The following is a 24,468-nucleotide window of genomic DNA, read 5'->3' on the forward strand; positions in this document are numbered from 1 at the left end:
AGAAGCAGCAGCAGCCGTTACATACCAGAATGGAGCGAATGATGTGAATGTGAGTTTACGTGGACCAGAGCGTGGGGGTTAGATGTCAAGTTCACCCTCCAGAGCATTTCAGTGGTAATGCTGCTTTTTCAGATCTGTTGTTCAGTATTTGCAATTATTGTTATAACCTCTGTGACATTAACCAGCGTTAGATTGCAGATGCAGATGCAAAAGTCTCTGCAGTGTAAGTGAGGTGAATTTTTGAAGAACGAGTGTAAACAGAAAAATGTATTTATTTATTTTGAAAACGTACACTGATGAATTATGCACAATTAGGAAAACATAAAATTCAATAAAATTATTTTAATTTCAGGTTGACTTTGCTGGATTTTTAGAGCCTTAAAAGGGACATTGAGTTTGGTGAATTACAAATAACAATGCTTAATTTGATATATATATATATATATATATATATATATATATATATATATATATATATATATATATATATATGCTATATATATGAGTGGCTTGACTCTTTCCTGTGTAGAACAGGAACACTCTTAATGTAGCCTTCAAATGTAAACCCGTAATTCATAAGTGTGTCATTACTAAGAATGAGTTGATCGACGCTCATAAATCCGATTCAGTTCCACTTCTGGAAATTTGATTTGCATATAAGGACATGTGACTCGTGGCTCAAGTTGAATGTTTCTTTATCAACAGTGTGAATGGTTTCAAGGTCTGAGTCATAATTTTTATACTCCCCAAACGCCATTCAAAACATGCTATTTTGCTGAAATTCTTGATAGCCCATATAAATGATGCTGACCCAAATACAAATTCCAACATTTAATTAAAGCGTGTAAAAAACATGCTCTTCGTTTACAATTAATAGCCTGACACACACTGAACATCTGCAACAGCTCAAGCACAAACTTTCAACCCAGCATGAGAAATAAAAATACATTGTTGAAGTAAAAAAAAACTGCAAATATATGATGCATGAATAATTATAAATTCTGTGACCGTTTACTTATTATCACGCTGTTTCAAACTTGTGTGATTTTTGTGTGATTTTTAGTAGAATATACTGGGAAATATGAAATTCATGGAAAAGAGTATCCCCGACATCCTTCATTTGTGAGTCAAATGGGTTTTGGAGTGACTTGAGGGTGAGTAAATGATGACAGAATTTTCACTTTTCAGTGAACTATCCATTTTAATGCATCACTGGCAAACAACAGAACAAAAGATGACATTTAAATTAAAGAATGAGTTTTTTCATGAATTTTTACTCATGAATTTTGATCTATTCTTAGCACAGCTGTTTGGAAAGCATTCATATATACAAAATAAAAGCCTGCTTTGTTCCTCATTGTTCCTTGGAAATTGAAAATGTATGGCTCAAACATGTTAATTTTCTTCTGGGTTCAGTTTTTGTTGATGTTCTCTTGCACTGTTGCAGTCACTTGAACGTTGTACCTGCAGATGTTTTCCTGACCTATTCAAAAGGCATCAAAGCTGAACATGATCTCTCAAGTACAACAGGATCTGTAATACTGATGCTTCTCGTTCGACCTTTTCTAATGTATCTGAAAAACTAATTAAGATGTTAATAATGATGACAATGTGAATCATTTACAGAATCATTTTTACTAACAATGAAGACGGTAGGTATTAGAATATGGCTACTTTATTTAGCAAAGAATTGTCAACAGACTGCCGAATAGTCTTCAATTATTGAATGGTCTATCATCAATTATTCTGTTTGAAGACACCATTACCTCATATTGATGTGTATATATTTCTCAGATGTTCAAATCACTATGTATTCCATGGATATTATTTTTTTATTCAAATGTTTATCATTTGTATCCGATTTGCTTCGTCAGTGTCTCTGGTTATTTTGCTCTGACTCTCTTTGGCGTTCTGTTAGTTTGAAACAAAATAAAGAACATGGCAAGGTGATTCTGAAAGTTAACAAACCTAGAACTACTTCATATATACGTGCAGTTTTCGAAAATTAACACCTTTGAATGTTTGTCAACCAATCAGAATGAAGTGTGCAATACAGTCACTGCCATCTGCAGCCATTGCCAGTTGTAATAATCATGCTGCTCCTTTCTAATGCCTGGAAAATGTCTCAATTTTTGCCACCAGCATAACCAGCAGTTTTTCTTGTGCAAATCTCTTGGATCTACTCAGTCCTGGTAGAACTGTGGGTCCTCGGGGCCAGGGCGTGGAGGTGGACGAGAAGGGGGCGGGGCTCGCCCGGGCGGAGCTGCCTGAGGGGGCGGAGTCAAGGTGCTGGGTGATGAGGGCGGTGTGGGAGGAGGAGGAGGAGGCAGAGTCACATTGATACTCAGACTGGTAGAAGGAAGAGCTCTGGTTGGAGGTGGTGTGTAAGGGGGAGGGGTTATGGATGTTGGGGGCGGGGTTGATGGCAAAGGGGGCAGGGTGGAGGTGGGAGAGTGGGCGGAGCAGCGTGGGGTGGGCGGCAGGGTGCCCTGCGGGACAGGAGGGCATCTGCTATGGGGGAGGCTGTAGATGTGGCTGGAGGGGTTGTTGTAAAGCGGGTATCGAGGAGGTGGGCAGGATTTCATACGGGTGAATTTCATACAGCGACCCTAGAGAGTAAAAAATGTAAAAATTTATATGTTTTTACACTTGGGTGTGCTAAGCCTCTGAAAACCTAAAAAGAGTCAGTAGTTTTTTTTTTTTTTTTTTTTTTTTTTAAGAAATGAATACTTCGATTCCCCAAGGACACATTAAATTGAGCAAAAGTCACAGTAAAACATTTATAATGTTACAAAATATTTCTATTCCGAACAAATGCTGAACTTCTTTTTAACTTTATATTCATAAAAGAATCTTTACCAAAACGTTTTCTAGACTATTGTAATGATATTTCACAATATTAGTGTTTTTACTGTATTTTTTGATCAAATAAATGCAGCCTTGGTAAGCAGAAGAGCCTTTTCAAAAACATAAAAAAAAATCTTTGCCAACCACAAACTTTTGAACAGTAGCATATAATAGTTTCTGTTTTCTAACATCAAGCTGTTTTTGCACTATTACTATTCAAAGCATGTTTTTAGTAGATCAAACTCTTATTTTAAAAGATCAAGGAAAAGAGTTTAAGAGTTTCTACTTGTTTGAAATCAGGGTTTTTTTCCCCACAGTATGGCTCTGAATAATAAAGATGCCATTCGTGAGATGAATATAGCCCAGTTTTGTGTAATTTAATTCAGTGCAGTTAAATTTTGCTTTAAAGTATCAACAGAAGCTCTTGTTTCCCTGTGAAGATGCAAAGCAGGCCAATTGCTTTCATTTAAAAGGCCATTTGATTTCTGTCCAGCGTTTTTGTTCTATTTACCACAGCAGATCAGACACCCTAAACCCCCCCCCTCTGTGCATTCCTCTGAGGGAAAGGGGAGGGTGGTTGATGCTTTAAGCAGACTATGGTGCATTCCTTTAGGCAGGAGGAATATTAGCAGACTGGTCCTATTGGTCTGAACCAATGCCAGAGTCCTGAGTACTTTCACTCTGCCTCTGTTTCTGACTGCACTTATTGCTAACAGCTGGCCTTCCTTTCATCCTCAATATACCTCACATTGGTTTTCACGTGATCCTCACAATCTGCCTGCAACATTTTTAACAAGAATAGATTCTGGAAGAACCCAGAGGTCTGCTTTTCTGGGCATTAACTACTATTACCTCCTTATGTGGAAACAGATTTTGCCTTTTAATGTAGTGTTTTTCTAACTTAAAAAAAATTGTCAGACATAAGCAATAAGAACAGCTGAGTATTAGGGGTGTAACGATACTCTCATGTCACGATTCAATACATATCACGATACTGAACTCATGATATGATAAAAAATGTACTGTTGATTAAAATGCTAAATTTTATATTACAATGTGGGTGTAAATGAATAGGCTTGGACTTGGTGCTGGTAACCCAATGCACAGGACAATAGTGACACCAGAATAAAAATATTGATGATTCTGAAGCTGAAAATACAGAATTATTTAAGATGAATATGCTTGCACTCTGTCACTGACTAGATATATTTAAAATAATGTAGGCCACTTTTTACTGGTAACATAAGACATTTGGCACTATCAGGACCCACAAATATTCCCCCATTGTATTATTATACATTATATTCAACATTATGTATAGTAGTTTAATGTAGTACTGACACTAAAAGTCTGAAAACTTGATTTTTTTTTCTCACAGTTATTTTTATTTTGGGTGAACTATACACAATAAATATTGTCACTATCCACAATACATATTGTTGCATTTTTGTATTGCGATATATTGTGACACGATATATTGTTACACCCTTAATATATATATTTATATATATGCGTAAGCCACAAAATATCTGCAATTTTATGGAGCATTTGTGTAATGCATGACACTATTTATCACCTTCTCTCCAGGTTGAGGTCTCATCACGGATACACGGTCATATCCTCTCCTAAGCCAAACCCACAGGGCATCCAGTTTCCCCTGAAAGATTCAAACACAACAGCGGTTCAAGGAGATCAACACTTCACTTCACAGGGAAATTCAAGCTGCAAAACACACTTCATTAACAAAGCAAAAGTGATTGTCAGGGTAATCTGTAACTGACTACCCAGAGCCGTGCAAAGAGACAGAGGACCAAGGTACTTCATTTACATTCATTTTATGCAGTGTTAATTGACAAGTTTCTAAGTTTCTAATTTCCTGTCTGAATCAGAGAGATAAAATAATTGGAACAGCAATGAGAAAGAAATGCATGTTCCTAAAATTGGAACATCTAATTGGACTCTTCACTTTGTATTTTCAACTCAATGACGTGTCAAGTTTCTCATTATTTGGCAGTAAAATAAACTGCGTAGCAGACAGACAGAATTTCACCTGTTACTTTTCTCAGATATTGAAGACTAGGAGTGCCGCAGTATCAATGTATTTAATAATAATAAAATGTTACTTTCAAATTGATAAATAAACAATTAAATTGATAAATCTTCAACAACATTTGGCTTTGTTGGTGGCCAGTGTGTGTCCAAGGAACATGTCTTAAATTCATTGGTTGTTTCCACATATGAAGAGTCCAGTTGCATTTTTTTTAAAACTTGATTAACAAGTGGATAATGCAAATTGATTAAGAAAAGCAACTTGAAAATTTAAAATAATTAAAATTCTATGCATCATTTTGTTTTTATTTATTATTTATTGTTACATTTAACTACCATTTTAATTCGTGAATTATGTGAACATCTGTGAACATTTTTAAATGAAAAATAATCTATACATTGATAACTGATTGCTTCATTTTATTTTAGGTGGCAATTCTAGCCAATAATTGGATTAGGATTTTTGTATTTTGTGGCAATTCCATTGAGATTGCTGGGATGGATTTCCATTTATAAGTCAGCTACAAATCATTAGACTTGGTTTTTAGTAAACAAATGTCTCCAATGTGACAAAACTTCCAAAATAGTTTAATATAGAGGATTGGCTGTTGGAACCACCAATAACTCCCTGAGGTACAGTAAATAATTTTCTCTTAGAAAACAGTTATTAGTAACATTTGCCTCACGCTGCCCTGGATAACATCTCAGTTCATTTCTTGAAGAGTTGAGGGCTTCAATGGAGTCTAAACTGAGAGCGAATTTCGTGCAGAATCACACACACTGATAGTTTGTCTTAATTTTTCTCAACCTGTATGTGTGTTTAATCCCTGCCTCTCAAAGTGGACTGTCACCCAACATAATCCTGAGGAAAGAAGGTGGAAGAGAAAGAGAAAAGGAGTTTGTTTTGTTGGGAAATGGACCAGCTCTGCAAAGCTCATCTCTCTTGGGTCAGCTCGGTTCAGCGTCTGGTTTATATCAACCCTCCCCTTCCATCTGACAGAGACATTATGAAACAATGCATGAGCCGCTTCCCGGACTGGCCGAGGCCACCACAACAGCACGCCGCTTCTTCTGAGTTCCTTCCAGTCTTCCATACCCCGGCCACGTCATTTGTTGTCCACCAGATGAGCATAACGCAAGCATGACACTGTACTGGGTCATCCATAGCTGTTGTGTAATGTGTTTTTGTGAGGACACACTGGGATTTGAACATTTTTTGGCTTCGTAAAAGGTACCTTTTACAATGCCATCCCTGGCCAGTTGGTTTAGACTAATGTGAATTTTAACCCTGGTCCAAGCTGATTAGAGCTCCTTTGGCTCTGGTCACTGGTCACTGGTTGGCCAGCAATGCAATGCTGTTCACCAGCAAAACATGGTGAATCAAGAATTTCAATTATATATAAAAATAAAATAAAAATAGTAATATATACTGTCATTTTTTGTGAATTAATTCATCTGTTGGTGTAAAAAGTAAAAAACGTCTGGTGGGAATACCATCTAACGTGTCACAAAACATTAATATGGATCTATCAAATGACTAACAATATAATGTATAGATGAACACAAAAAAATCCATATATTTTTTAAATATCTATAACATATATTAGAAGACTTGTTTGACTGTTGTAAAAAGATTTGTCGATAAACTGTCACCAAATTTGACCTTTTTTTCATTAGATTTTTTTTCATTGCTTTCAGACTGTTGTTATTGGTTATCTCATTATGTTAACTGAGTTAATAGCTTATAAACACTTTTTGTTATACTGGTTGAAACTCTCTTCACATCTTGATAGCAGTCAATAGTGGTCTAAATATTAAAACATGTACAAATATCTTCTGTGGAAGTCTCAGGACCAAAAAATGTTCGTCCAATCATTGCATTCGGTCCGATGTTGTACCTGCCTGTCAACATATGTATTTATTTTCCATTCCTCCGCGCACCTCACACATCATCAGCGCGTTACTTGCTATGCATAGACCGAGCACCGCAACCGAAACAGCAGCCGCCTTTTACAGTTCCTCCTCAACCAAAACAACGAGCTTCACGCCATGTTGTAACTATGATTATGAGATGGCAACCCGTGATTTTCTACTTTGAGAGTTCACTTAGTCTCTCGTCTCGTGGTGGTTTGAAGACTCTGCTGTGCGCGTTCATATGTTTTGAAGGAGGTGTGGCTTTAACCTACTTTTAATTTGACAAAACCTTTGGCTTAAACAGATCTACCTTGATAGGGGAGTACCACTTCTGAGGGGAGATAGGTTTTCGCATGCCGTTGTTTAGGGTCCGTGTGGTGGGAAACTCAAACTCTTGCTCTGGCATCTTCACCCGCGCATTCTTGGCCTTCTCCAGTTTGGCTCCTTCATCAGTGGATCCCTTATCTCCCCAGCGCACCTGGAGTTGTGATGGACACACACACACACACACAAACACACACACACACACTCGTATCACTGCAGTGGACCGCAGCGAATGCAAGCTGTTCTTTTCTTTCCAAATACCCTTGACTTACTTCCATCCTTTTGATGCCACCAACTCCTCTCCCACCATAGTATGAAGCATCCACTGTTGGCCACTTCTTCTTTGGGTAGCCTTCATCCTCTTCATCCTTTAGAGAAAGACATTCTTATTAAAAAATTGTCGTGAATTTTGAGAAATGTTGAGCAGAACTTGATTGATTGATTGGATTGTGAAAATGCATCTCTGTGTAAAATAAATAGTAAATAGTAAATAAATAGTTGATTTTAATTCCATGTTAACTTCCGCTAACTTAAAAATTGTCATTGGCAATTTAAAACATCTACAACAATATAGTGAAATATTTGCCATTTGCAAAAAATTCAGTGAAAGATACTAGAAAAAGTTGATTTTTGCATAGATAATGGTGTAGTTACATCATCTAGCAGCAGGGGCTGACTGGCTTATGCTAACCAGCCAAACTGACCCAGTTATTAGCCTATGGTTATTAGGCACTAAAGAGATCATTTGAAGTGTTTGGAAGAGCCAATTACAAATGAATGCATCCTTTGTTTGATTTGATTATGCTAAGGGCGCAACAAGAACAACGTAATTATTTATTCTCATGAACTGAAATACACTTTGAGTTCAAAACCATGTAAAAAATAATCCTTTCCAAGCACCCCAGGAAATGATGTCAGCCTATACCTTCCTGTCATCTGAATTTCTTGGCTCATAAGAAATCAGACAGAATTGAATTTCCATATGTTCCCTTGCAGTCTGACTGCAACTGTTTTAATGAGCTTAGGAGGACGAACTCTCTTAGAAGAACTGTTTCCATATTTCTATTTTGAGTATTACCCTAGATTACCTTCCGCTGAAACTTTTGGCACTGTCTTCAGGGTTTAAGAAAAATGTTTAATTTTTAAAATGATACATTTAAAATAATAAATGAACTATTTTTTAAATGTAATTTTTAAATTCCATTTTAATTCTGCTGTTTTGGGAGAACTGTTGACTAATTGACTAATAGATGAAGCAAAGCATTTGGAAAAATTATTTAAAAAAAAACAATTCATAATATTTTTGTTACATTTTAAATGTATTAAGTTTTTTTTAATGTGTTAAGTTTTGGGTCAATAAGATTTTTTTTTAAAATACAGTCTTCAATTTGAATATATTTTAAAATGTAATTTGTTCCTGTGACCAAAGCTGAATTTTCAGCATCATTCTTCAATGTCACATGATCCTTCAGAAATCATTCGAAAATGCTGATTTGCTGCTTTCTGATTGTTATCATTGTTGAAAACAGTTAATATCTTTGTGGAAACCAATTTTTTTTTTTCCAGAATTGTTCAAAACAGAAAGTTCAAAAAAACATAATTTTTAGAAATCGAAATATTGTAAATGTATTCAATCTCACTATCTATCAAATCAATACGGTCCTTGCTAAATATAAACATCATTCTTAATAAATCTTAGAACAGTAGTTAATATATGTATGTGTAAATTGTTTCCAACCATCATGACCCATCCCTAGTACAGCACAGTTGATCTTTCTGAGATTAAAAGATATCCATTTTGCAGTGATGAGCCCTGAGAGCAGGAATAAGAGATCGGTTTATACTTCCACTGCAGACTGTTACCTCAGACACTGCAAGACCTGCTTTAAGCTTGTGGAATTTCCTGTTTTGAAGGAGAAATCTGAGACTTGGAAAGAGGAAGACTTACAACGTGTCCAGGTTGAAATGTGCTATGGACAATTAAATTGTTCTCAAAAATTCATAAACTTGAAGAGGTAGTAGGCTACAAAAATTCCTCAACAGTGGAACTGCTGTTTGTCATGTCGTCTCCAGATGTTTACATTTATCCTAGTCCAAAAGGGGGGGAAATCGTTAAAATTCATCAACATTACAGGGTGGATTTTATTTGAAAATTCGAGACCTTAAATCACATAATTTTCTGACGCTTTCTGTCTTTTGTCATTATCAGTTTGGCACCCGGGACCACATCTGTGAAAACTTTGCTGAGCAAATGTTTGGAACAAATGTCAGCTGGCGTCTCCTCACAAGCAAAACCCTCTGAAGAAATCTTGTTGGAGGAAAAAGGTTTCATGATGAGAATACACTGTGGCTCCTACCAAAACAGCAAGGCATAGCATTGAAAATCTACATTCAATTTAAATGATTTTTGCTAGGATTCTACCCCTCTGTTTCGGCTCTCCAATCTAATTCGAGCTGTTCGAAATATGACTTGAGAGCTACAGCAGAGGGGAAGAATTTCAGTGAATAATGTCTTAAATATAGATCTGTTTACACAAAGCTATCACTTGGCTTCAGACCAGTGTTATTTCAGTTAAAGTTTATTTTATTCAAGCAACAAAAATTATTATTTTATGGTTTTGGATTTAGTTTAAGTATAATAACCCTGCTTCAGATGACTAGCCCTATTGACTTCCATAGTATTGAAAAAAATACTATAGAAGTCAATGAGGCCCATCAACTGTTGGTTACTGACATTCTTCAAAATATCTTCTTTTGTGTTCAGCAGAAGAAAGAAACTCATACAGGTTTGGAACAACTTGAGAGTGAGTAAATGATGACAGAATTTTCATTTTTGGGTAAACTTTTAGCAGCTTCAGTTACTGCCCATTTTCATGTTAATAACAGCCGGTCTGGAGATGGACATAATCAGATTTTTCACGCTGGACTCCAACTGCTGACTGCAATATGTGATCTTGACATCGTTTAGTACTCTGAAAAACATGGAAGAAAATCAAAACCAAAAGAAAGCATCTCTTACCGAACTGTCGTCCATCACGTGTGGCGGTGGCGGCTCATGGACGATCTGTTGCAAATGAAAAGAAACTGAGTTTTTTTACAGTCTTTCATGTCACAGGAATCATCTTTGAAGGAATGGAAATTAGATTTTAATGCAAAATGTCATTTTTTAAAACTTCCTTTTTTTTATCCCATCTTAGCAAGACTTTTTCCATGGCTCAAAATTTCACATTCATTTGCACTTCAGAAGAGACATCATAGGCTCAAAAACTGCTTGAAAACCACTTTTCAGCACAGTAATGACTGGATTTTGGGCTCCGGTTGGGGTAACTTCTGAAAAAGAAAGCTGAGATGAGGGGCTTCAGTGCGAGACTTACCACGGTGCAACAGAGGGGCCAAAACCACCAGAGTGTGGCCATAGCGATCAGCAGCAGAAGTATCAGCAGCGCTATCGCCAAGAACGTTCCGTCGGTCTGATGGACAGAGCAAAAACACAGATCCAGGGGAGGTTTATGGTCCAAAGGAAATAAACATTGAATAATCTTCCTCATGCCACACTCAAACCCTTCTGGATGGGGTTCCACTTAAAAGTTTGCGGTGTAATGGAGTTTAGGGAGAGAATATTAATAAGAATTTATGCAAGGAGCTTTTTTAAAACAGTATCTGGATCTCTGCGTGAGTGACTATGACTGGAACCCTGTCTGAAGTTAAATATAGTATCTCATGAAACCTTTACAACGCATTTCAGTCACATTTCAGCACAAAATCAAAGAAAATAATTTGTATTCAATGTTTATTTATTTATATATTTATCTTCTGGTTTTCAGGTGAACATGTTTTCACACGTTCAACACCTTAACAATGGTGTTCAATCAATTCACATGCTTTTGGGCCTCTGTCTTGTAGCAAATCTGCTGCAATCTACCAGTGTACTGTTGGAAAGGCACCCCACCAGAGGAGCGTTGGATTTTAGAGAGGGCAAGAAGGACAGAATATACTGACTGTGTTCAGAGGGTAGACTGAAGATGGAGCTGAGCTAGAGGAACTGCCCAGTGTAGTGGTACTGGGAGTGGCTCTGCCCAGTGTAACAGTGGTAGTGGGCTTGACACTGCTGCCCTGCAGGGTTACTGTACTCACACAGCTGACGGTCGTGATGGTCACAGAACTGGAGATAAAACTCAGGCCGTTGTTCATACTGACATGGAGGGAGGCAGACCTATGAATGAAAAAGAGAGACAAAAATGTCTGACTTGTTTTGTTCTTCTTTTTAAAAGTTCTTTTATGAAACATTTAGCTTTCATATTTAAATACATTCTGCATTTTTCCACACGTACACTGTAAAAAGTGTCAGTTGACTTAACTAAAAAAAAATTAGGAAACCGTTGCCTTAAAATTAAGTAAATAAACTAAATAAAAAAAAAATAGGTAATGTGGGTATACAGTGTATAAAATTACACTACCATTCTTAATCCTGGGGGGGTAAAACTTTATAATAACTTTCATTATTAAATCATTAATAAACATTATATAATGCTTAACGGATCATTAGTTAATAGATATTCAAATAGCTAGAAAGATGAAAAAGTGCTTGTTAATGTTTACTAAAACGTACTAAGGTACTAAATGTATTATAAAGTTAAAAATGCTCCACTTATATGATATTACACTTACAGTAAAAGACGTAATTCTGTGAAATATTATTCAAATTTGAAATGTGTCTTCTATTTGAAGATGTTTTAAAACGTGATTTTATTCCGTCTTCAGCCTTTGCTGCTTAATATTTTTGTGGAAACTGTGATGCATTTTTAGGTAATGTATATTATCATGTAAAATCTGAAAAAAAAAAAAAAAAAAAAAATATATATATATATATATATATATATATATATATATATATATATATTTTAATACAATAGAATCAACTATGATGGGTTATGCAGGGACTTCCTTTTACTGTTTCCACTGTAAATTAAAACGTGACTACATGTGTTGTTTAAATTTGATTTCCAATTAATAGTTGTTTTACTGTACAGTAGGCTACATATAAAATTATGAAGATGTTTGACAATGCTTCATAAGCTAAAAAGCCTGGAATAAGAATGCCTTTGAGAGAGCTGGGCGTCTTTCTGTCCTGTGTTTGAATTTGTTTCTTGGCTTGTGTGTTTCTCTTTCCATTCTAGCTTTATTTGCTTCAGCTGAAGAAAGAGTTTCCAGCAACACTTACGTTCCCTCCTCCTTCAGTACAGGCGCTGGGCAGAGCAGGTACGTGTCTTCAACTACCAGAGGCCTCTTCACTGGAGAATAACAACACACAGGACAAGAAGCAGCTTGGCAAGTGCCCTTAGGATTGATATCAATGATTCTGTTTCATTTTACCATGTATTTGTGGATCATTTTACAGCAGCTCAACATATAAACCAGTCTGAACCACCCTTACAAAACTAGTTTCATACCGTTCAAAAGTTTGGGGTCAATAAGATTCCTTTTTTATTTAAAGAAATTAATACTTTTATTGAGCAAGGATGCATTGAATATATCAAAAGCTTCAGTAAAGACATTTATAATGTTACTAAATGTTTGTTTTTTTCTTCAAAATACTGTTATTTAGAAACTTTCAATTCATCAAAGAATCCTGAAAAAATTATACTTATTTTCCACAAAAATATTAAGCTGCACAACTGTTTTGAAAAGTGATAATAATGTTACTTGAGCACTAAATCAGCATATTATAATTATTTCTGAAAAGATCACGTAAGGAGCCCCTAAAGGAACATGGTGATTACAAAGAAAATTAGATTGGAGGAACAATTATGTCAATGCTTTTGCGTTTTCTCGCAAAATGTTTTGCATTCCCCAGAGAAACTTTGCGCTCGCTCACAAAACTTTTGAAAAAATATGGGTTTTTTTCTCACCAACCCATATTTTTCCACAACCATGTTCCTTTAGGTGCTCCGTAATCATGTGACACTGAAAACTTGATTAAAATAGAAAACAGCTATTTGTAAAAAAATGTTTTTACTATTTGTTACTGTTTTACAAATAAATGCAGCCTTAAGAGACTTATTTCAAAAACGTTAAAAAAAAAATCTTACCCCAAACTTATGAATGTCCACAAAAAATAACATTACTTATTGCTGTTTTTAATAAACAAATCCATAATAAACTAGATTTTTATAGTGCTTAATGCAGAACTCAACACCAAGATGATACAGTGATCTGGTTGGTTGCAAGGGTGTTACTATGTAGTTTCTAGGCAGTTTTTAGTGATCACTAGGTGGTGACTCCCTGTCTCAAGTCAGAAGTGTTCACACTCAAGTCTCTACATTTTGTTCTGTAGATATGCCTCAAATCCCTGTTGAATTGGAAGTATATGGGGTTGTTTTGCACACCTCTTCTCAATAAACCGCATACTTTGAGGTATTATTCATGCCTATATAGCACAAACAGTAAAGTTATTTGAGGACCTTTGAAAAGCCACTAACCCTACGTATAAGTGATGGAGATGCTTGCCTTAGCAATTACCACTTATAATTATTTTCAGAAGAAAAACACTGAAGCTGCATTGCATATCTTTACCATTGAGGTTCAGCCTACAACTGAAGGGCAGAATTTTTCATCCTCTTGACATTTTCCACATGAAAAATGAGAAACTGGAAAATGTTTGACTCCAAAGCCTCATTTACCCTGGCCGAGAATCGCACTGGTGAGATGGGCCCTGCATTCCCCTGTGCCATCTGATATTCTTTAAGTAAAACAGCAGCTGAGAGAGAAGGATAGAAGCTCAGAGCTCAGAAATCATTAAGACATCAACACCGCAGCAGACCAATTTCTAACCATTCACTTCCAAGATAAATCCAGCATTCCAGGCGCTGTGCGTTGAGCCATTTTATTAGTTACCAAATGTAACAGTTATGCAAGAGCCATACGATGGGGAGTATAATTTACGACATACCCTAAAATAATTCAATTTGTTCACCTATATGTTTTTTGTGACATTGGTCTAACTCTACGCATGTTAATCAAACCAATACATATACAAAACAATTAAAAACATCTAATATCCCAAACCAAAAGTCCTGGTAATATTTTCCATGGTGTGTTTTTTAATGGTGTGTAGATGTGTGTTTGTTGCACATGTGGTTTGCGTTCAAGGCAAGTCTTGTGATTTACAAGTATTGCGGCCAACCTTTCTTGAGACCATTGCAGAAAACACGGCAGCCATACTGACATTTGGATTCAATTGGCTTCTTTATCATTACAAAAGACAAAAACAAAGCTGTCTGCATTGCCACATGCATGAAGACAATGCTTATTTTTCTATTTCCACTGGTGAGTTGAGCTTGGCCTGGATGAATAAAAATGTCTTTTGTTCTTTATCAACTGAGGAGATCATTTGGGTTAGCAGCTAATGCTAACACAGGATGGCCTATTAATAATTCAGCAGCTCACAGCTAGCAATGCAAGGAACAGGAATCCGTCTGTGCTGTTTTTCACTTACTCACGGTGAGGGTGTTGTTGATACGGAAGCTGCAAAGGATTCTGCTCACATCGCGGGCGTGAAGGAATCCGTTCCCTTGAACCACCACCTCAAAGGATTCTGGGACGGGAGGAAACACATTGCGTTTTATGTTATATACATCTGTCCTGAACAGAAAAAAAACCTTTTTAATCCAATATATAAGTTCATATAAAAGTTCAGATTTCATGTGGTGTTTTACAGTTGTATATGTAAAAAAAATATATATATCTGATGTTTGTTGCCTGTCTGAACTAGGTCTTTGCTTCAGGCCTGACGTAAGTTTACCTCCTGCACAAATACTCGAGGGCTCCACGGCGAGGATCTCTATACAGGATCTCTTCAGAATCTGAGGCAAGAAAAAATGTATGCATTTACATTTGAATGTTTTGCATGTCATAGTGAATTTATTGTAGAGACATCCACCAATTTTGACAACTTACTCTAAGTTTTACTTGTGTGATATAAAGGCTCTGTGCCCAAACCTAGTGAGCTGGCTTTCTCTACAGTATGCACCATTTTAAAGCACTGCGCACTGTCCGTGTAACGTAATTTCCGTCATCAGGAGTGTCTTTCCGCATACAGCCCGATTTTTTTGTGGCCGTGCGGATGGTGCGCGTACAACAGCGCGTATGTGAGTGACTTGAGTGCTTGAAAACAAAGTCCTCTAGACTTCACGGCCAAAGGAGTGTATTTTGAAAGGCTCGCTCAACTGTGCACGAGATGGAGCGGAACATGGAAAATGAAGTATACCCAGGCCCTAACTCATGCAAACTCATAAATGACTGATTTTAGTGCTCTAAACGGGCAGCTAATATGCATCAACTCACAATTGATTTCAATAGAGTTTATCTTTGGCAACTGTGGTTTTTATGTGTGCTGAAAAAAAGAGGAGGAAGCGAAAGAGGAGAATATGGACGCAGTCATGGCTAGAAAACAGGCCATGCTAATCTTGCAAATGGAGCTTGAGGTAGTTTTAAGTTTTAGCGCCATGTCACGTTGATCATTTCATTGGGTAGTCAGTAGACGTAGGTCGAAGCAGCAAACACACTGTGATATGATCATGCTAAATTTCTGACACTGTCAGAAAATGATTGCTGGCTAGCTTTGGTCGCAAGATCGTGACAACGGCAGAACCTCTCACACTGTACGACGTAGCAACACTGTTTAGGAGCCACGACCACAGAAATCGCCACGTTTGGTCATCTTTCGTCTGGGACAGCCCAAAATCGTACAGTGTGTATCGGCATGTGTAGCCGTGTTTGTTTTTTTGATTAACTAACAATTATATTCTAATTAGCATCAAAATACATGACACTGTATATGTTGGCCAAACTTGTTGCTGGATTTGAATAAGATTGAACTATTTTTTAAAAGATAAATGTAGATTTTTTTCACTGAGTCGCATTATCAAATTGCCTTTTCAGTGAATGATACATGAAACGCTGCCTTAGAATTTGGCTAAAAGACGGCATGCTTTTTGTCTCAAAAGTGCACATTTGATAACATACTGTAAAATGCTGCCTAGGCAGCTCACAAGGTTTTGGAACAGCTATTAAGATGCATCAATAAAATGATGAAAAGAAAGATGTGAGAGTAGCTGTGACTGAGTTTAATTAATTCACTCACTGAATCGATGACCCCTTGCAGTGCTTCAAAGCCATCATTAACAGGAAAGACGTGATCTTCGCTGTCGGCTATTGTTGCCAGCTGTGACCGAATGAGAAATCATGAAAATTATTCTTCTCTATTCTTTCGTTATTACATTGTACATCAGTTGCTGAAAAATCCAGATCATGGTGACCTGCTCACAGTGAAGGGGCAAATCACCTTACCTGGGTTTCATTAAAGTCCTTCACGCCAACACAATACACAGAAGCTCCCAGCTGACGTGAGCGACCGGCCTGCCATTTCATCAGATCAAGGACAGGGTTCAAAAAGATGTGTTGGGTTGCATATATTCAATTAGAGCCAGCACATGTGAAATATCAAACTATGCAAATATTATCTAGATAATAGGCTAAAAGAGACAGTCTGAGAGAAAGAAGGTCCAAGGTTCAGTTTATTTTATAAATAGCTGCTGCCTCAGGGTAAAGTCAGGGCTAAAGGCTGTTGGTGCTAAATAGATTTTTTTCATGCTCGGGGGAGAAATAATGGAAAATATGGCAGGATCTAAGGTGTAAGGTCTCACCTCTCTGGCTGCCAAGTCAAATTCATTCTCGCGCAATTCTCCATCTGTCAGAGCAATGATGACACTCGCTGTGCGGTATCCTAACAAAGAAAGAGAGAATCTATAATGGTATAGAACATTTTTTTTTTTTTTACAGTCTATGTATAGAACCCAGCAAACACAGAACGTTGGCACAAAGTACCCAACCTTCTTACCACGTTGTGTGGTGAAGGTTGTTACAGTGTTGTCACAATGTTGACATTGAACCACCGTTCAGGGCCATTGCTTAAGGTTGTGCCAAGGGTGTCTGGACAACCACTAGATGACATGTAGGCTACTCGTCACTGCCCTGAAGCGCGAATCAGCCTTTTAAATTTCAACCGACCGTTGGGCTGTCTCATTCTTCATCGAGGATGAATACATGAGTATTGTGTTTAATTTACCTCAGTTAAATAAAATACAACAACTTCCTCGTCTAATGTGACATTTTTTGTTCTGTCAAACTGGAGGGACAGAATAACGTTAGCTGATAATTCATGGAGTTTGCGATGTTGTGTAAATTACAGTAACGGCTTTCGAGTTCCCCTGTCTGCCATAACCCGGTTTTGTTTATTATGATCTGCTTTTGCTTTTTATTTTTTATTTATTATACTTAAAATAATTTTGTATATTCGTATATTTAGTTTTTTTTCTTCTTTTTTTCACGTATTACTTTTAGAAGTGCAATTTTATTACCATATGCAGTTTTAATAAAATTGAATTAGCTAACCTTCTGTGTCATTTTTACTCTTCAAAGTGTACACTTGCAGGTGTTATAATTAATTTCCTGTTAGGCCCATAAATAATAATAATAATGATAAACAAAATTTAAATAGTATGTAATTATCTAACATCTGACTAATTAAACATTAACCACAAAACATAACATGCTAAATGGGGGATATATCTAAATCTAGCATAAAAAAATGAATTGTCAGAACGTCGTATCGTAGTTGCTGCACGTAGACAGTGACTTTGCCATAGTAGAAAAACAACGTGCCACAGACGTTGCCACAACGTAAAAGTGTTTGCTGGGAGAACCTCGAATAGTTCAGAGAGCAAATTATTAAATTACCGACTTTTTGCATTTCTGACAGTAATTTCTAAGAGTAATCACTCGTAGCCTACTTTTGGGTTCGTCTCGCGCAACCATTGTCTTTTGGCAACCGTAGCGCATTTAGCTAACCGTCATCTGTCTTTAACAAGTTTCTTTGAGATGGATAAACATAATAACATGATAATGACAGTAGCCTATGCTACTTATATTCCTTCGATGTACATCCGATACAAACCTTGTCAGGCGAAAGAACGAACGAATGTGACATCTTTAAACATAGGCTACTTTGATGCAGTCACACACATTAGTAAAATTTCGTGGGGGAAAAAGTTAACCATTGTCAAAAATGTAGAAATGTATGAAAGCTTTTTTTGCAAACGACATTTCTGCTTGCGTCGATTCCAAGTGAAATTACTGTAGGCTACTTCGTAAATGTGCTAAATTAACTTTTAAGGTTGTTGTAACGGCGTTACGGCCTAGTATGGTAACATGGGGAAAGATGCCCCCTTAAGAACAATGTGCATTCACTTTTAAACTGTAACCTATTTAGATATAAGTTTAGCATGTGAAGGATGATGATGCATTAGCCAATGTGTTATTATAGGAAATAAATAGAAACATTTGGTTATTTAGTTGTTATTGAACAAAACCACACCCACCCCTCCCCCAATGGTCTAATGTTAGGGTATTTCTTTTAAATAAAAATAAAAACTATAACTTTTACTCCACAAATCTAAAAACATTAATGTGTCTACAAATCCCTCATTAACAAGTAGACACAAAAAACTTTGATATTCAACATAATACAATGTCATAGATCACTGTTTTCCAGAGACACAAATTTAGATAAATGAACCTTTCTACTGACTAAATAAAAAAAAGTCAAGTCAGTTACCAGAGGAATTTGATTCGTAACGTACCATCACCAGTTCCATAGTAGATCTGCTCGCTTGCCTAGAAAACCACACAATTCTTTTAATAAACTGCGTTTCTTCTCATTTGTACTTTAGTGTATTTTACAATAACCTCTTACCCTCTGAAAACCCTTGTGCATGAAGGTATCTCCACCTGGTAAGACATGCTGAAGTTCCTCCAGCCCAGCACGAATCTGATCCCTGAATATTAAGATTTGTAGCATTTTGACAGTTTTTCATGGCAATTTACTCAATTAAAAGTATTTATACTTATGCAATATTTGCTTACTGCCTTTTATTTAAATAAATACTTTAAAAGACAGATACAATTCATGTTAATTAACATTTTTATTTTTATTTTGACCAGAGCCAAACAGTAACCAGCATAAAGCTTGGACCAGCATGATTTGAATGCTGCCAGCTCTTCTTGATTGGTTGGATTAACACAAATAAAGCTGACAGACTCACAGCAAGTAAAGAGAAAGAACAAAGTCAAAAGCTTTTCAGCTAGAGATGTTGGCAATATGAAATCACAGCATGTGTTATACTGTAAACTCTTGCCTGTCTTCTGTAAGTTTCATCAGGATCCTTCCCTCCGTTGAAAAGACTATAAAGGACATGCGGAGCTGGGGGCTGAAGACAGAGCAGAATAGATCAAATTATTTTTTTATTCACAGACCATCATGCAGTTGTTGCCGACAAGCTGACATTAATAGGGTCTAGTAGGAGTTCCATTATAGCTATTCCTGCTATACAAGCTGTCATTATTCCTTAGCACTTAAATTGGCTTTGTAGCCTTTTATTTCATATCATATTTATATCATATTTCTTGGACAGTGGCAACTCAAAGTTGCATAAAGTGTGCAGTCTTTTAATTTTAATCACAACACAACAGCTACCTAAAACTTTAGGTTACATACCTGATTTTTTTTTTATAAATACATTGTATTAATGACACAAAATGGATCACAAATAAGTTTCTGGAGTCACCTGATGAACTTGTGTGCAAGGTGATCAACAAAGTAGTAGATCTCATTCCAGTGGTGCTGTACACTTCCAGACCTGAGAATGATGTCAAAGATGTTATGTATTAAGGGTTCAGTTTTAGGATTGCACAAAATAACAATGCAATCAACATTTCTTAAAATATATTGACAATTAATCAACACTAAAAATGAATGAATGAATTTCAATAGATAAAATATCAAACTAAGAGGCATCTACAAATAAATACTGCAGGTGAAACTAATGTTTCATATTTGCTCCATATTTTCTTCATATCATGAGTGTTTTGGTTTTATTGGACGTACAGTAGTATGATATCAGTTACTCTTTTGTAGCATTTTATATTTTCTTTATTATTCAAAAACAAATGTCTTTTCTGAAATGTTTTTGCTTGAAAAGTGTGCTTTATCTTTGACGAATGCAGTGACTTTTATTTTGTCTTCCAAATACTCTTTTTTTCCCACTTTTTTTAGGCCACTGCAAAAGAAAATCAACTACCAGGAAGGAAAAACATTGAATGTAAAGAAATTAACACAAGCATGCAGGATGAATTTGGCTCAGTTTTTCAATGCAAGAGGTCATATCAGTGAATGCAATCTTAGGTGTCATTTTGTATAAAACTTGTCATATTGGCATTTCAAGACCAGAGGTGATAGGTCTACATTTATGACTGCTGTCTGAGACATTACATCATCTGCCAAAGTAACATACCGACCCTACTTTGGAAACACCCAACTCTTTGGAAACCGTTTAGAAGTTCACATGATTGATTAAATCCACAAAAGGATTTAGGCTGCATAGTCATATGTTGTGGTGATATTCCCCTGAAATTACACACTCCTGATACCCTATTTAAGGATTAAATCAAGATTCATTACAGATTTGCATGGCAGCATGTCCCTGTCCAACTGTCATAAAAAGTAGTTTTAAAAAGCTTCTGACACAGAGAATGATATCTGAGCATCTAGTCGCTAAGTTCTTGTTAAGTGGGCTTCTTTAACGGCTCAGCTTGTGTAATAGCTCATCTGGCGGGGCAATTGTGGTGGAGACAAATAAAAAAAAAATGCTAAGCTTACGTAAGCGACGTTGAAGCCATCCAAAGTCAGCATAAGCTTTCCTCCGTGCACCTCCACCCCCACAAACACACCAGTGCTGCTAATTCAGTCTTGATCAATTCAACAGATGGTGATACACTTTTTTTTATGTGGACAGTCTAATATTGTCTCTAATTCTATTACTGTTCTATTTTTCTATATATTTTTCTCTTTTTTTTGGTATGAAGATATGGAATTGGAGCCAATATCAGACCATTCAAGACCCATACCTAAACGTCTCAATGCTTAAATTCAGGCAAAGACATGGTTTTGCAAGGCCAAGCATTTTAGAGAACTGAAAAAAAGATTGAATTTATTGTAGTGTTCAAATTCAACTTTTTTTTTTGTTTGTACAGTGGCCGTTATATGGATTTCTTGCAAATTCTCTGCAATACCTTACCAACCTGTAGTTGAGGTCACTATCACCTTTAATGCTTTGCAAATAAGTTGCGGTTTTGTCTGAAACCATAAGCCAAGATGCAGATCCAGGCCAAGACTTTAAGTTTGAGACGCAGACCACAATTACTGTACATTTATACATTAAGCAGCTGCTTTTAGCCAAAAGCAATTTGTAAAAGAGCCAAAAGCTTTTGTAAAATTCAATGGCTGTTTTTTTTAGACATCTAGATTAGGAAGCAAATGAGTGAAGAGGTGATATGTAGAGAATAAATTGTTTTTTTACTATTACTGCAAACTTTATTTTAAACATAGTCGTTCTCTTTTAAAACATATTTGAAATTTGGAACATTTTGACATGAGGAAAGTGAGTGTGAATCTTTTAAGGCCCATATCTTGTTAGTGTCCAAAAAGCTGACTGTCTATTTTAATGAGTTAAAAAACAGAAAATTTTGAATATATTTCAAACGCTGAATCACTCGCCGATCTGATTTTTTTTTTCAAAGTAAACCCAACACCAATTTTTTTTTCAGTGTATGTGTTCACAACTTTGAACTTTTCTTTTAATCAAGAACTATATAAGTATGGAAGAAAAACATGCTCACACTATTTCCGTTCTTGCATACAAAAGCAGACACTGTATCAAGGATGTCAATAGAGAGTGTTTGAGTTGGAGGTTGTGATATTTTGAGATATATCACGCTAAAAAAACACAGACGTAGACCTTTCAGCATATCAGCATTGTGCATTTGCAGTGTTCCAACAGGAAAATGAAACTTGGATTGTGAGCCAATTCTTCGCAATGACCTCATCAGATAAGAACCTACAACCATCAATAAAAAGACTTATCCAAAATCTGGGCTGTTGTCCTGCACAATGAAGGCATTGTTTTATTCTTCCTCCAAAGAGAAATCCAAATATTTAGATGCATATTACATTTGCCTAATGCACTCTATATCCATCACAGGGTGTGTGTTTTTCACGTGTCTTTTCTCTGAGTTTATCTTTGCTTTTGAATGAAGAATGTTACTGGCGTGACTAAACAATGGCATACTTTCTCTGTCTCTCCCTCCCCTCGGTCTCTTTCTCATCTCCATATCGTTTTTGCTCAGATGCGAACTCTGATTCAAGACAGCTCTGAGGCTTTGGAACATCTGGTCCTGCTGGTGAAAAGGTTCAGCACATGAGGAACCCAAACAGTTCTAAACGCTCCACTCAGGAGAACCTTCAGGATAGCTAGACAAAGGAAAATAATCCTTCACACCCAAAATATCCCACAAACATAAATGAATTTGTATTTTTTTTAAATGATCACTTCAGGTCTTCCGTTGTTTTTTTCTTTTCTTTATGTCTTTGCCAAGCTCTTTCTGGAGGTGGGTTGTTGTCCTCGTAGTTACTAAATTTATGGTAAATGGCATCCACAAACCTATTAAAAATACAAGACAAAAGCTATACTGCAGTGCAATTCTGTGCTTGAGGATTTTATCTGCATGTGATGTGCTTTTGACCATGTCTAAATCAATGTTTTCATGCTTCACCCTCTTAGACGTCTCCGATATAAATTCATTATGCTGCACAGAATATAAATTCAAGGTAAATTACACATTTCAAAGACCTTCAGATTACAAGAGGTTTATGCATATATATAGGAACATTCAAACCTAAAATGTCATGATTTGCATCATAGAGGGCATGAGAGACTATAATGATGCTTCAAGTTCAGACAGTCTGAATTGCTTGCTGATGTGTCTCTTTGGAGACATAACTATGATTTCCTGCTCGGTCTTTGGTTGTTTGTATGGGTGATGAATTTATATTTATACAGCATCATATTCTGCAGGTGTCATTACACTGCTTAAAGACACTCTCAAAGCTTATGGAAATGGAAACACTCACTTGTCCAGCACGAAGTAGAGGTCAAACCCTCCATAGCACGAGGACCCAGCCTCCCAGCGTTCATAGCTCTGTCCAGCACAGCAGCTGAGCCTCAGGATAAGCATCACAAACAAGCTTATGAGCAGCCTGTCTCCTCCACGCCGGTCCATGGACATTATTCCAGGTTAATAACGGCAGCCTTGCACAAGTCAATGGCACTTCCCAGCAAACTCTCAAAGCAAGACATCCAACTTTGGTGGAGATGATTTACTCTGCAGCCTCTTTTGCCTGTGATCCATCCAGGTTGGAGCAGGTCTGGAGTCCTGGAGCTGCAGTCAGATCCTGAGGAGCCTGAATCACTCCCTCACGCTCAAATAACTCTAATACTGCTGTGCTGCTGCCACAGATGTGTTTCAGGCTTCTTGAAGTGCTGGCCCTCATGTGCCCCTGAGACATACAGTTTGTTGACAGTGACTTGAGTTAGTTTGAATTCTTCATGAAATAATTTGATTAGGTCTGGTGATGTCTGGATCTCTGTGAAAATGGGGGCTTATCTTCAATACAAAGAGGGAGTGACATGGTTAGTTTTGGAAAAACGTTCAAAACAGTTTTACACTGACTCTCTCTCTCTTTTTCTTTGTTGCTCTCAACTCTCTTTCTCTGAATGGGCTTTTTGTTGAGGGTATTTTTCTTCTCTGCTGCCACAGTGTGGTGACTTTTATTTTTGTTGTAGTGGGGGGACATTCAGCACGCCAGTGTAATGAATGAGTGTAAATTAAAAATGGTACCACATTTTTTCTTTATTAGGCTACTTTTATTTAAAATATATTTAGAATTAAACTGCATTTATGTAGCTTGTAAGAATAGCCAAAGGGATAGTTCACCCAAAAAATTTATTTATTCATTTATTCATTTATTCATTTATTCATTTATTCACCCTCAAGTTGTTCCAAACCTGTATGGATTTCTTTCTTCTGCTGAACACAAATAATATATTTTGAAGAATTATGAGTAAGCAAACAGTTGACTTCCATAGGGAAAATATCCAATGACTTTCATTGTATGGGAAAAAGAAAATACTCTGGAAGTCAATGGTGCCCAAACTTCAAATTAAGTTTGGTTTCTTCAAAATTTCTTCTTTTGTGTTCAGCAGAAGACAGAAACTCACACAGGGTTGGAACAACTTGAGGGTGAGTAAATGATGACAGGATTTTTATTTTGGGGGGGGGGGGGGGGGGGGGGGGGTGAACTATCCCTTTAAGTCAGTTCAA

General features: G+C 36.6%; 1 protein-coding gene across 2 annotated transcripts; it reads right to left on the minus strand.

The window, feature by feature from the left end:
* Positions 1-1,270: 1,270 nt before the first annotated feature.
* antxr1b (ANTXR cell adhesion molecule 1b) lies at positions 1,271-23,825 on the minus strand. 2 transcript variants are annotated; one of them, XM_079861755.1, is made up of 18 exons: positions 23,219-23,825; positions 19,818-19,889; positions 19,389-19,460; positions 18,947-19,028; positions 18,834-18,867; positions 16,839-16,918; positions 16,483-16,551; positions 16,277-16,357; positions 14,936-14,996; positions 14,630-14,728; positions 12,356-12,425; positions 11,269-11,347; positions 10,509-10,604; positions 10,154-10,198; positions 7,407-7,502; positions 7,121-7,288; positions 4,424-4,504; positions 1,271-2,609 (listed from the first exon to the last, which is right to left on the minus strand). In XM_079861755.1, the coding sequence occupies exons 1-18, from the start codon at positions 23,371-23,373 to the stop codon at positions 2,184-2,186; spliced, it is 1,866 nt and encodes a 621-aa protein (XP_079717881.1). In that variant the 5' UTR covers positions 23,374-23,825; the 3' UTR covers positions 1,271-2,183. The 2 variants fall into 2 exon arrangements, with proteins under 2 accessions (XP_079717881.1, XP_079717880.1); XM_079861754.1 differs by having other exon boundaries at positions 11,134-11,347.
* Positions 23,826-24,468: the final 643 nt, after the last annotated feature.

This window comes from Squalius cephalus (genome assembly GCF_949319135.1).
Source record: "Squalius cephalus genome assembly, chromosome: 24".
Classification (NCBI taxonomy): domain Eukaryota; kingdom Metazoa; phylum Chordata; class Actinopteri; order Cypriniformes; family Leuciscidae; genus Squalius; species Squalius cephalus.

Excerpts from the sequence above, each read along its gene's own strand:
- antxr1b (XM_079861754.1), bottom strand. The coding sequence starts at position 23,373 with ATGTCCATGGACCGGCGTGGAGGAGACAGGCTGCTCATAAGCTTGTTT. Across the intron at positions 19,461-19,817 it reads CTTGCACACAAGTTCATCAG|CCCCCAGCTCCGCATGTCCT; the intron begins GTGACTCCAGAA and ends CTCTGTCTTCAG. Across the intron at positions 18,868-18,946 it reads TGCACAAGGGTTTTCAGAGG|GCAAGCGAGCAGATCTACTA; the intron begins GTAAGAGGTTAT and ends GTGGTTTTCTAG.